Source organism: Echinococcus granulosus (genome assembly GCF_000524195.1).
Source record: "Echinococcus granulosus chromosome Unknown EG_S00011, whole genome shotgun sequence".
NCBI lineage: Eukaryota > Metazoa > Platyhelminthes > Cestoda > Cyclophyllidea > Taeniidae > Echinococcus > Echinococcus granulosus.
In genome coordinates, this window is record NW_020170391.1 from 374,090 (window position 1) to 386,669 (window position 12,580).

At 42.1% G+C, this 12,580-nt stretch overlaps 1 protein-coding gene across 1 annotated transcript in view; it reads right to left on the minus strand. All coding sequences in view use genetic code 11, as the record gives it.

Annotated features, from left to right (window-relative positions):
* Window positions 1–12,580, minus strand: part of EGR_02420 (Exocyst complex component 2) — a gene marked incomplete at both ends in the record, with an annotated part of 21,317 nt that overhangs the window by 6,657 nt on the left and 2,080 nt on the right. The window contains 16 exons of the mRNA XM_024491669.1: window positions 4,329–4,539; window positions 5,163–5,388; window positions 7,862–7,970; window positions 8,158–8,258; window positions 8,340–8,423; window positions 9,365–9,438; window positions 9,512–9,633; window positions 9,707–9,834; window positions 9,908–10,086; window positions 10,411–10,598; window positions 11,016–11,118; window positions 11,194–11,275; window positions 11,360–11,505; window positions 11,793–11,858; window positions 12,229–12,288; window positions 12,364–12,491. Coding sequence (XP_024353820.1) covers window positions 4,329–4,539; window positions 5,163–5,388; window positions 7,862–7,970; window positions 8,158–8,258; window positions 8,340–8,423; window positions 9,365–9,438; window positions 9,512–9,633; window positions 9,707–9,834; window positions 9,908–10,086; window positions 10,411–10,598; window positions 11,016–11,118; window positions 11,194–11,275; window positions 11,360–11,505; window positions 11,793–11,858; window positions 12,229–12,288; window positions 12,364–12,491 — 2,007 coding nt within the window. The remainder of the gene's footprint in view (window positions 1–4,328; window positions 4,540–5,162; window positions 5,389–7,861; window positions 7,971–8,157; window positions 8,259–8,339; window positions 8,424–9,364; window positions 9,439–9,511; window positions 9,634–9,706; window positions 9,835–9,907; window positions 10,087–10,410; window positions 10,599–11,015; window positions 11,119–11,193; window positions 11,276–11,359; window positions 11,506–11,792; window positions 11,859–12,228; window positions 12,289–12,363; window positions 12,492–12,580) is intronic.

A 12,580-nucleotide genomic window follows, 5' to 3' on the forward strand; every position in this document is an offset into this window, starting at 1 on the left:
AGAAAACCATTGCCATTTCTTTTGCAAGGGTCTATTCCTCCAGCGAGGATTGTAGCTTGCCTTTACTGGTGCATTCTAAGTGGTCTGTCCTGCATATGCACCACCTGTCTCCCTCCCTTCCGCACTCTCCGGGGATGAGGAAATGAGGGAGAGCTGGTGGGAGAGAGGGAAAGAAAACTTTTTGCCTCCGTTCTTGACTGCTCGTTCCTGCCGCACTCCCAAAGGCAAAAAACGGCTCTTCGCTCTGTGCATGTGTAACAATGAAGATCATTTTAAACGAACTCGGAGAAGGGGCAGGCAGAAAAAACTGGTTGCCAGTAGGCTGCAATCCCAAGGGAATGGCCGCGAAAAACAGGTAGGTGGAATAAAACTGAACTACAAGCCTAGGCTTTGAGGAGACAATGAAATTCGAACGGCATTAAGCGATTTTTAGACAAAAGATGTGTAAACCAAATAATGAGCACATTTGTTGAGTACTTAAAAAGAATCTCAGGGTGATTCCTGTTCTTTAAAATTTACTAAAATGTAAAGTGAAGGCAGGATATAGCAGCTAATACGAACATTTGTTTGTCGGATTCAATGGTGGACCAAACGCTTCGAACGGGGATAAGGTTAAAAACACGTCAAGCAATACAATAATCTCAGGAACTAGGAGTAGATTAAAGATGTTCGAGCAAAGGCTAAGGAAGTTTGGATTGGAGCACAAGTGCCAATGAGGAAATTGGATGTCACGTCATTGCAATGCCTGTGCCTTTTCTGTGTACACAAACAAATGCCATGAAAAGGAATGGGCTAAGGGAGTTAAAGCCATGACTAAATAGAGGGGGGAAAGGGGAGAGAAGGCAATTAGATGGTCTGATGGGACGGTTGCCCTTCGTGACGGGCACGCATTGACTAGTGCCCTGCCTCCTCTAACACCTCCTCCTCCTACTCCCACAGACAGCCGTATCCCTTAATTATAAGGCCGTGATGCTCGCTTTGGGGAATTCACTTTTGAACTTTGAGAGAACAGTAGAGCGCTTAGAAATGAATGTCACCACACCAGTGACAGTCAAAACATGAACAATCCCAATTGATAGTCTAGTGGGGATGAGTACGCAATTTAAAGAATAGAATAAAAACAATAACGTTGTTTATCTGCTCTCACGGGTCATCATCACTAGAGAGAAGGCTGACCCGTTACAATTCCATGGGTAAATGATTAAGCACTAAAACTAAATGAATTTGTAGCGCAGAATTACGCAATCACTCCCATTAAAAATTGGACGTAAGTACCATTTCCCTTGTGGTTTGTGAGTGATCATTTAGGAGTGGACACTAGCTGAAAATTTGCACCACTGGAGAAGGAGCCTCTCTCTTTATTGGTACAATAACTGCTGGAAAGGTCCAAGACGCTTACACAGGAAAGTGACTCATTTAATAAGGTGAAAACAGTAGAAGGAAAAGTCTTTGAGAGCGACCCCTCTCCCCTCCTTCCCTTCAAACACAAATGCAGTGTGCATGCCGCCTCCTTCATTGCAAGTTGCCCTTTTTATCACCTAGCTTTTCGGCTATACGGCCACCTGGAGAGAGGAAGAGCTGTCAACGCGGCACGTGCATTAAGCGTTGTCTCCATGGTGTAGAATAGGCGCTCGACCACCCAAGAGAGGGCGACCACGCGCACCGGTCACCGGGCCGACAACATCCCTATGGGTGGTCGACTTCCGTCTGGAGCGATTACGACAGGCCCAGCTTTTGCCTGCAGAGTGAAAGGGGATAGAGAGTGGGGAAGGGAAAGGACACTACCCAGGAAGCGCCACTTAATCAAACACTCGTCAACCAAGATTGGCCCGACATGGAACCGTTAAAAAGTCTAGTTTCCTCAGATCAGAGATTTGGAAGCAAATTAATAGCGATCTTGATCTTAAAAAAAAAACATACACGGCCAGACCATCACTGGTTTTGCATTAAATTTTCTTTGAGGTTTTCTAATTTTGTAAGAACAAATATACTAGATTCAAATTTGAGTATTATTGTGCCATGGAAACCAATAGATAAATGAATTCACCAATAACAGAAAAGCGGCAGATTCCTGAGGAATAAAAGTAGTGAAATATGAAATATGAAATTAAACCGACGATTCCCATGGCAAGTAGCTTTAGCCTCATCCTCAGAAAACTCAGGGTTCAACGGATTACATTCACTGATAAACATAAAAAAGCAAATCTCAAATAAGCGTTGGTTCGACTAGGATCGACAAAGTCAAATTGTGACGAGAACCAAAATTCGGTTTTGTCAAACTTTAAAAAAGGACGTGACACAAATCATCACAAAAAGGTCGCGATGGTGAATAAATTTGCTTCGTAGTCCGTTAGTCAGGAAAAAATTACATTGCACCGCATCAGGTTCTATCAGAGGCGATTGCGCCTTTTATAAATCAGATGTGTTAGGTTTAGCTCTATGACAAAGCATCGACTATGCTTGGGGTTGGAGAAGAGGGAACACAACCACGGTATGCAGCACGCGTATGCGCAGTCAGCGGGTCCGAGGTTGGGAACTGAGACGGGGCTAGCCGACTGAGTGATGGAGGTGAAAAATAGGGTGGAATGGGATACCCCCTTATTAAAAAGACCACAAACAGCCAAAAAAGAAGCCTAGGTACTCGAAGCGTAAATGGGGTGGAACCAAGCATCAGAGTTTGCCAAGCCGAGTCATTTCACCGGAAATGAGAAGGTAGATAACAAATCGTTGCATAGGAGAGAAAGGTGAGGTCATTTTTTTTTAGCTTTTACTGTATTGAGTTATCCGTAGTGATGTGTTGCTTAGAAGACAAAAACTCAAGTGCCCAACCATACACAATACTAATAGGTGCCATATTTGTTTGCCATGTTAATAAAGATCCTTTGATTGAGTCAAATACAGTGTTACAAAGGGCGCAGATAGCCTTTGTGTAAAACAATGCTAAATTAATGTATTAAGTCATGCAAAACAATCGTACCAAAAGGAGATGATGTATGGCTATTTTAGAAAACGTGGTATTTCAATTTTGCAACCAAAAAAAACCTTTAATAAAACAACACACCACCAAATGCTAATTTGGCTGTCTGACGAAACGCCTACTTCTTAAGCCTACCAAAAACAACCTAATTTTTACGTTTCACTTTTCGATTTCGAGAATTCCCTCATTAAAAATGCAACATTAATTACTCGCCTAGGTCTACGCTACTAACTATGGTTTCTGAGAGGAAATGCTCCTGATTCAGAAAGACAATGTTGGCGATTAAGGGACACTCAGGTAAATACTTATTCTATTCAAGTAGTACAACGGAAAAGGACGAAAATATGATTCCAATGATCCCAAAACCAAACAACGTATCGAATAGAAAGCATTCTTGATTTTTCGGACACTTAAAAAGAACGACATGCTATAATACCATTTGCCTCTGTAATGACGCCACTAAAATGTCGCGCTATATGAATTTAAAGTACCCTTGTGAATAACCTCACTTGAAAAGAATCAAGGGGCAATAGCTGAAAAATGAAATTTCGAGAAGAGTAGAGAGCACTACTGGTGTGAATATCATACCATGTGACATTTATCTGTGAATTTTGCATCACTAAAATAATTCGCAGTAGACGTACGTGCAAGTGTGTGTGTGTGTGTACGTGTACAGGGAAAGAGGAAAAAGTAGTCAAGCGAGCCATTTGACAAAACAACAATATTAACACATCCTACCATCACCCAGACCACCCAGGAGGTTCGGTTGCGGTGGCTGCGTGAAAGTAGAAAGTTGTTTGTCCAGAGAGATTGGGGTATTGTTAATTAAATTTGTCAAAGGTGGGTGGCCCGGATGTGGAATGAGGAAGAGGGCAATGGATCGGACAGAGGGGAGCGGGAGGTATTGTACAGCAGGCCGACTACTACCTCCCTTGGCCACCCACGTGGATAGGGCAAGTTGTCTTTTACTGCTGCTGTCATTTTTATGGCCTCTCCAATGGCAACTTATTTGCACAGTACGTAGATCATAAATTATAGTCGGGATTTCATGGAAGAAAGGCTTGCTAGGGATAAGTACAGATATGCTGCTGCATCATAAAGAGAACGCGATTCGACCAATCTGTCATAAAGTTCGTGGAATTTTTACAGGTACACAAAGCCCATCTAGCAGGTGCATAAGCAAAACATAATTACCTCCAAATGAACATACGCTAGTGCTACTGCTGGAAGGCTTTAAAATGTGAAAAGTACTATGATTGCCTGTTTGGCGATGCTAGCAGCATTCGCCATGTGTAAAACGCGGAGGAAGTTTCTCACCCTGCGTAGGGTAGAGCGGGGTCACTGGACTCACCCGGAACGCGTTCTAATACTGTTGGCCAGTTTGGCTGCGACAGTCTGCATGATTGATTGAGTACGATCGCAGGAGAGGAGTCCATCATCACCGTCACTGCCATTTTTATCTGCATTGACCTGGGCGGCAGTAGAGATCCCCAGAAGGAGCACCAACTCCGCATGGATGTGAGAGAGATTGCACAGAGCAGTGATCATTGCACTCTGGAGGGCTGAGCGGAGACAAGCATAGGCAAACTAATGACGTCTGCTCCGAGTGTAAACCGAAAAAATCATTCATGACGCTCTCAATAAACCTTATAGATGGTCAAATGTGGACAACTCGAGATGATTGCTGTCAAATGAAGGGCATATTCAATACCTAGGCGTAATATAAGCATCAACACAATGCACAATTTCAATAGACCGCGATACATATTGAGGTAGAAAAGTAGGAGTCTCAACCCATGCAACCGACTTGCCATTCGATAAATCTATTCACTAAAATTTAAAGTTAAAAGACCTCCGAGCATTTTTTTTCATAATAAAATCCTTTATAAACAGCGACATTTAAAATCAGATATCAAGTATACACCCACTGAAAAACATCCTATTTCAAAATTTCCCTTCTTTTAAAAGAAAAAAAAGGAGGTGATTTTCAAGGTTTACAAGTCTAGATAGCTCAATGATTTCAATGAAACAAGTCTACGGTAGGAAAGAAGTTCTACACCCTGATATCATAAAAAGTCGCGTTATGCACGAAATAAAATATGCAAGTGATTGAACCTGGTTCCACAACGCCGAAACTATCATGATAGCAACTTAGTACTGAAACCAAACGAGTAGAATGACTTACCATTGTCGGGAGTGGTCTTGTCCAGAGGTGCACAAAGCCACGTGGTGCGGATGTTGACGTAGAGATCGATGAGCTTCACGGTCACTGCCTTCCATGAGGAGGAGACTCGCGACTTGAGATCCTCCACATTGGAGAAGCCAGCAGTCGCGTAGGCGCTGAAGACGTGAGCGTTCGCGTGCCGCGCCGCCCAGTCGGCATTGCTCACGAGGAGGAGAACTCCGCGTGCCTGAAAAAGCCACGTCGAGGCAGGAAAATGACCTCCACAAGGGGTGCGTATGCTTCTTATCAAAGTGAACACGCCTTCAACACAAAGTCCTCTTGACGTCTTCGCCAGTATTTAGGGTGTCACAGCACCACCGACTTCGTTTAAGCATAGCTCACCTCTCCGATTGATTCAATAGTCAGCTTAAAAATCCTAGGAAAAAAAAAAACTAAAAATGTGTCCTTTAAGTAAATGGCATCCTTTGCCGAACAGATTGTTGCTAAGATTGGTGTCGAAAATGACCTCAAACACACTTACAATGGTAACGACGATAAGTTCAGTAGGGTAAAAATAAAAATAGTTGAATAGGTTTAAGCAGTCAAGTGACAGCTTAAACTGGCTTGCGTCTTATAGAGCTTACTTGAAATGCATTTCAGTTGCGACTTGAGAGAGGAAGAGCGACGCCTTATTTCTACCTAGCTACGCGTGAAACGCTGCTACTTTCTTTCAAGACTTGAATGTATTTATAAAAAGTAGCAGTGGTTGAAAGGCGTCAACAAGAGACTTCCTTCAATATGCAGCGTCAATGGGACTACGACTGAGTCAAGCAATGGTGCATCAAGAGAATACATAAAATTAACATCATAGAGCCGAGCGAAACCAGAGGACGTGAGTTTAAAACGCTGTAATTAACGAGTAAGATGCTAAAAAAGTTGGGATATGGTATTTAAAACTGATGAGCAAAGGCGAGAGGCCAGAAAGGGTGTTTGAGAGACGAAGGAGGAGTAGGCAGGGCAAAATATTGAACGATGAGGGAGCAGGAGGCAGGTTAATTAATGAGAACAGACAAGCGGAAGTGAGACCGCTTGTGCTACTTCCTGTTCACTGGTCAGTGCGTTAGTCCTCACCCTGTTCCCTCCTTCCCCTTCCCTCACCGCTCACACTTGCAACTCTGGCGTAATTTTGGGAGATGTGGAGGAAGCCACTTTAATTAAACAGGAAAGCAGGAATGTTGTTAAATAAAAAAATACTAGCAAAGTATGATGGAATAAAAGTGGAAGCAGAGAAATAATATCCAACGCATGAAATAACTAACATGAGTAGAACAAGGGTTATGGGTTAAGCGCCTAGTGTACATGTACATGGGTAAATTATATTCCACAAAGCAACTGCTAAGGAGCAAAACCATCCAGGACACAACTGGAGAAGACCCAACAGTTGAAGTTCATTAAAATTCTTGGCAAAAAATCAAATAGAGTGTCCAATCAAATGATAAAAATTAAGAACCACACGAATTGAGGAGAATTGTAGAAACACTGCTCAGACGATTAGAACGCCTAATTCAACTAAGCAGTGATGGTAGCATACCAGTTTAGGATTTTAAAAATAGAGAAAGAGGATTGAACTTACAAATCTTGACGGATATGGTTCACAGAAAGTAAATGCTAACGACCACCAAGCAAAGGTACATGTTTATACTATGTAATGAGGGTGAAAAACAAGCTCAGTTGAATGTCGACTAAAGTGCGAAACAAAGGGTTAATACCAATACGGTTAAGTTTGAATCATATGAGAGGAGGAAACTCGTACGTTTCGTTAGTGCGAGAAAGGGCGGGTATTTTAACCTCATTTGTGCATCAAGCCTATCGATGTGTGAGTTCTGTCAAAGACACTGCTAAAAGAAATAAAAATTGAACGGATGAAAAATATCTGTGCACACATTAAATAGATACCAAATCGTAAAAATTAAATCAGGCTTGTACCACTAAAATGAACGAGGAAGTTCTTGAAAATACATGCATTATGAGATTACATGAGGATTATCAAGGCTTTTCATTGTTTCACTTTCATGCACCAAAAACACTTCAAGTTGGCCTGAAGGCAGTAATTAAACCGAGTCACTAAGCGACAGAGGGAGCAATTTAAGCGTGTGATTAATTTAAATCAAGTCTCAGCTGTCAGGAGTGGTGTAAACAAATGGGGCAAAATCCATTAGCACATTGGAGTTGCGCAGTGTCAGCGCCAGAGAAAAAGCGTCATGTGGACGGACCAAACGAGGTGTGCACTTAGAGAATTCATGTAAACAAAGTGCAAATAAGTTCTGTAAATACAATGAAAGCAAGGAAAATTGTACCCAAAGTCAATCATGTGCATTGGCGTACGTTTTGGTAGCTAGACTTGGAAGACGGGAAAAACAGGTGGTTGAATCCTATATTTTTCATTACTATTTAGTTATTAGACAAGTAAGGGAATCAGTGAGTGGAATGACTTATTTAAAGATTGAGACTGTTGATGAAATCCCACAGTGTTCAGGGCGTAATTATCAACATACAGTTAATTAGAAAGCAGCATTAATTCTACTGATGGTGCGCACATAGTGGACACAAAGTGTAATTAGAGGAAGAGGGGTAAACGGGACGCATTTAGTGGAGGAAGAATGCGTGGTTAAACAACCGTGACAAATCGCGGGCGTGGGAAGGAAGGTGGAGTCACCCACCTGAGCAATAATGGGCCTCTGACCGACGGTTGGCTCCAAGGTCCCGAGGCCGTCCTGGTCGTCGTACTGCGACATCTCTGCGGCTCCGCCATGCCACGGCAATGAAAGCCTACAAAGTAGGGGACAAGGTTGAAGAATGCAACGAAGACCCGCAATGGTAGCGATAAAAATGGTTTCGGAGATGTGGAAAAAAGTATAGGGTTGGAAATTCATAAACTATCAATTCAAGTCGAATTATTTCGAGGGAAATTTTTATGTAAAACTGCAAGCGAGTTGAAATCCAATCTGCAGCTTACTTGATTTGTTCGGCCAAGTGCTGGAGGGTGCCAAGGAATCCCAACATGACGTCAGAAAATGATTGCGAGAAGCGTTCCTGGTACTCAGGTGCGTCGAAAAGCTGTAAGGGCGGGAGTGACACATTTACCATTCCAATTGATTAGGCCTGAGTACCAGTAGTAGAGATGAAAGCAAAATTTACGGAATTTTCCAGGGATGTTCGGGACGACATGAGAGTCTTGCAGCGAGACAGTGTTTCTGACACAGCATTTTCGTAGGCAAGTGGCTAAAAATAAGGGTCATGGTCATCCACAGTGATACTCTTTACATTTATTGTTTGCAAACTTGGTCTGAACTTGGCGATTTTGTGCTCAAGTTTAAATTCACTTACAACGTTGATTGTAGAAAAAAAGACAATAATAGGAAAACTTTAACGAAGGGATTGAGCCTTAATAGGTAGTCCCACTCAAACAGAAGAGGGCGGCAAGAGAAACGGAAAGGATAGAAGCAGATGGTCATTTTTCATCGAAAAACATATTCTAAATGCAGTTGTGTTCAATACCAATAAAGCTTGGTAAAAAACGTGAAAAAATAAAATTTTTACACGAAAACAAATGCAACATATCATGAAATTGAATTATGTAAAGCATGTTAAACAATCAAGCGAAAAAATCAGCTTTAAAATGTCATCTTTAGAGCTTAAATGAGTGTTTTCGTAGATGAAAACACATGCAATAGTGGTCAAATTTTGCCACTTGAAACAGAAACCGACATTAGCAAATAGGAATGAGTTCTCAATGCGAGCGATTATGGCAACGTTACAAAAAGGCGATTCTTAATAACGCTTATGAAAGCGCATACATAGTGGCATGTTTAATATGTAACAAATGAGGAAGAATGACAGTATAGAGGGATCCGCAAATCATTTGAAGATTGGGTGTGCGTTGTTGAGAATGAAACTACAGACGTGATCGGGCGTAACTTCCAGTTACAGTACGTACGAAGAAACACAGACTTTATAGAGCAATTGGAGTTTAAAGTTAAATTTAACATGACCTATCAAGAAATGAGATCTTTCCTGAATGATAAATTACGCATGAAACGAAAGAACTAGTAAGAGCCGGCTGCAAAAGTAAGCAGTAATTACGCCTTAGAACACAGTACAGAGAAGTATAATACTGTACTACTTTGCTTCAGCATCAGCTATCCAAAGCAAGCGAAACTCACTAGCTGTGTGATGCTGCCACCATCATCAGTAACCTCAACTTCCCAATTCTCTTTAAAGTGAAGCGACTCAGTGGCTAGAGTAAAAGATAAAGAGGCTTAAAATGTGCTACTGACGAATGGATAGTAGCAGCGGTGTTCTCGCATTACTGGTTTGAGAGGAGCGAAGGGCATCTCGAACGGCGTGTCGTCGAAGGTCATAGGAGAGGCGTCGTAGCACAGCTTGAGCATCCCTTGGCACAATATCTAGAGGCAGACTGAGACAGCAGTTTCTGGAGAATAAAAAAGAAGGCTAGAAGAGAGGAGACAGTAAGAAGAGTAGACCGGACCATGTTGGATACGCACCGGAACTCCTGCACACAGGTAGACGCCCAGCCAGAGGAAACAGTCTCCAGCGTTCCTACTGACGCCGGCTGAAGAACCACCTCACGTATACAGTTTGCCAACAGGTGAACCAGCTCAAGATTTATTGTCTAGACCGGAAAGCTTCATTAGAAATATGTGTAGCAGGAGCAGGATGCAGGATCACGGCTGAAAATCATCCACCTGATATTTGGCCTGCCGCGACTGCTGAGTATCAGTCCTCTCCAAGACATTGGGTTTAGATTTGGAAGATGCAGCGAGACAGACTGCTTGCAGACGCCAGAACTGAACACATTGGGTGGAGAGGAGATTGCAAGCTTGCTTCACCAGTTGTACGATCATTTGCTGGTTGCTCATACGACCTTCAAACAAAATTACTTCGGAAGCTTAAGATCCTATGAGGGATCAAATGAGCAGTAGAATTACGAAACTCGAGAAAGGAAGCCCAAACAATGGCTTATTGAGATAAACATGGCTGGTGCTTTTTCATCGCAGTACGTGAAGAAAGTATTTCAGTTATTTTAGATGGCTCTTTGTGCCGACCGCAAAATCATACATGGAATGTACGCATAGCTAAGCACTTTGCAAACAACCAATGCCCTGTGAAATCAGTAAAAAAAATTAGTTAAACGCGGTTGCGCCATGTCATAAGAGAGCACAGTTAAATGGAAAGGAAAATCAGGTACCTTTCACAGTAGAACACAAAATCGGTTGGGACGGCGTCTTAGAGATTTCCGATTGGGATGAAGAAGACACCTTGACCTCCTCCTGGTAGCGCTTTTGAAAGCCCCGTAATTGCTCAACGAGCCAATTTTTGAAAGCCTCCGCACATATCCAGTAGGGATCATAATCCACGTCCAGCTGCTCAAGACATCTGTGACAAAGAACAGTTTACGAGCCACTACCAAAACGGCAAAAAAGCAAATTAATGATCAGATTGTGAGGTAACAATGGACTTATTTTATGTGAAACGACAGTAATAAAACCCTCCATCGAATCAATGGTCGAGCTAGTAAAAATGAAAAAAGATTTGCACAAAGTACATCAAAAACAAACTTATTAATGGCTTCGAAATATCCACATGGCTTCAACAACCAAGAAGAGAAATGTGTCATTCTCTGTTTTACTTGAAAATTAGTTGTAGCAAGAAAGCAACACTGAAGAATTGAGAATCAATTAAGGTTTACTTTTGACTAGAATAGCCTAAAGTGAAGACGGCAATGCAAAGACAACGTCTTTCGAAAGAGTTAATCCTACTACACACTTGACAAAGCTAAATAAACTTAGGTACTTAATTCTCCTCATCGCCTCGTCAACATCGATGGGAACTTCCAGAAGTTCGGTTTTCAACGTGTTGCGAAACTGTGCCACGACATTCTCGATCTCCACGAAAACTAAATAAGAGGTAGAAGGGGATCTAACCATCCATTTTGGGAGACGCGAAGCTAAAGACTACAAATAATAATCACCTCGCTGGAAGGCTCCGCAATCTGAGGTCGAAAAGAGCGCCTTGGCCCTTTTGTAGTCACTTATGGCGAGGTTGTATTCGCCCTGTAGAGGATTAAACGATCAGTTTGAAATACGTCTTAACGGTAAATGAACAGTAATTACTTAACTGCTGTAAGCAAAACCCACTTCTTTGATAGTCTTCCGGATGGATTCGGGGAGACGGAAGAGAAAGCTAAAGCGCTCCATGATGCTGAGAACATTACGGGCCGAGTTGGCAGCCTCGCGACATCGCAAAACGTCCTTGAAGAGGTCGTAACCCTGGTTCCACGAATCTGGCAGAATGAAGCAGAGGGAATTGCTATGAATTGATAGTAAGAGGGAGGCTTAAAAGCAATAAGCCAGAGCACTTTTACTACCTAGAACCCAGTTAAAAAGAATTAAAATCTTTGCGAGGTTTATAATCATTAAAGACATTACGCCTGTGTAACATTAGCACAATATATCCACAGTATGAAACATCAATCAAGATAACTATGCAAATTCATCACAAACACCAATGTGCAAGGCAATGAAGATTATGGCGAATGCATCTCGTGATATTCAGCATAGTTGGCCTCACCCGTGAGTTTTTTCTCCAAGCGTGTTTCTACGGTACCTTCCTCGACCTTTGATCTGGTTTTCTGACCTAGGAAAACGGTAGACTGATAAGAAGCGTCGAAGGCAATAAGCAAGAAGGTGTCCGAAGTCCGATACAGCAGCAAGCACCAAAGCTAACCAAAACCACATACAGTGGGCTCCGGCACGAAAACGGTAGCAAAGCAATAAAAAAATAGGGTTAAGAAAACAAAGACCAAAACTAAGTCAGATGAAGTTTATCTAAAACCCCAGCCCAATCAATAGTCAAATGGAAAGCGATCACACAAGGGCTAACCTTCAAGGTCAGAAAAAGACCCAACTTCTAGACGGAAATCGTGCAAAAATACAGGCATTAATAATGATCTAAAAGAATCCACAAGTACAAATCTAAGGAATAGCAGAAACGCATCAGTTCTCACCACTTGGCTTGTATTCATAATTCCCGGGAACATTAGATCTTTTCATTTCGTTGCGTAAATCTGTAAGGAAACCGATGCTTTAGGTACACATGCGCCAAGTTTGATGCTCAAACAACTGCAGGCGGAGATAGGTACCTTCAAGGCCTTCGAGGCACCGAAAAATAAGGTAGAGGTTATTTTTTATGACGTGGCATGAGTCATGGCCACCAGATGCTGCAATGCTCCGACTGAAGTTGTTGCGGGCCATCACCAAGTCTTCAAAGCTAAATTAAAAAACAGGCGCGGATGAAGAAACAAGTAAGTTAATTAACAGATAAACACTGGTTACAAGTGAGCTAATTTCTTACAACAT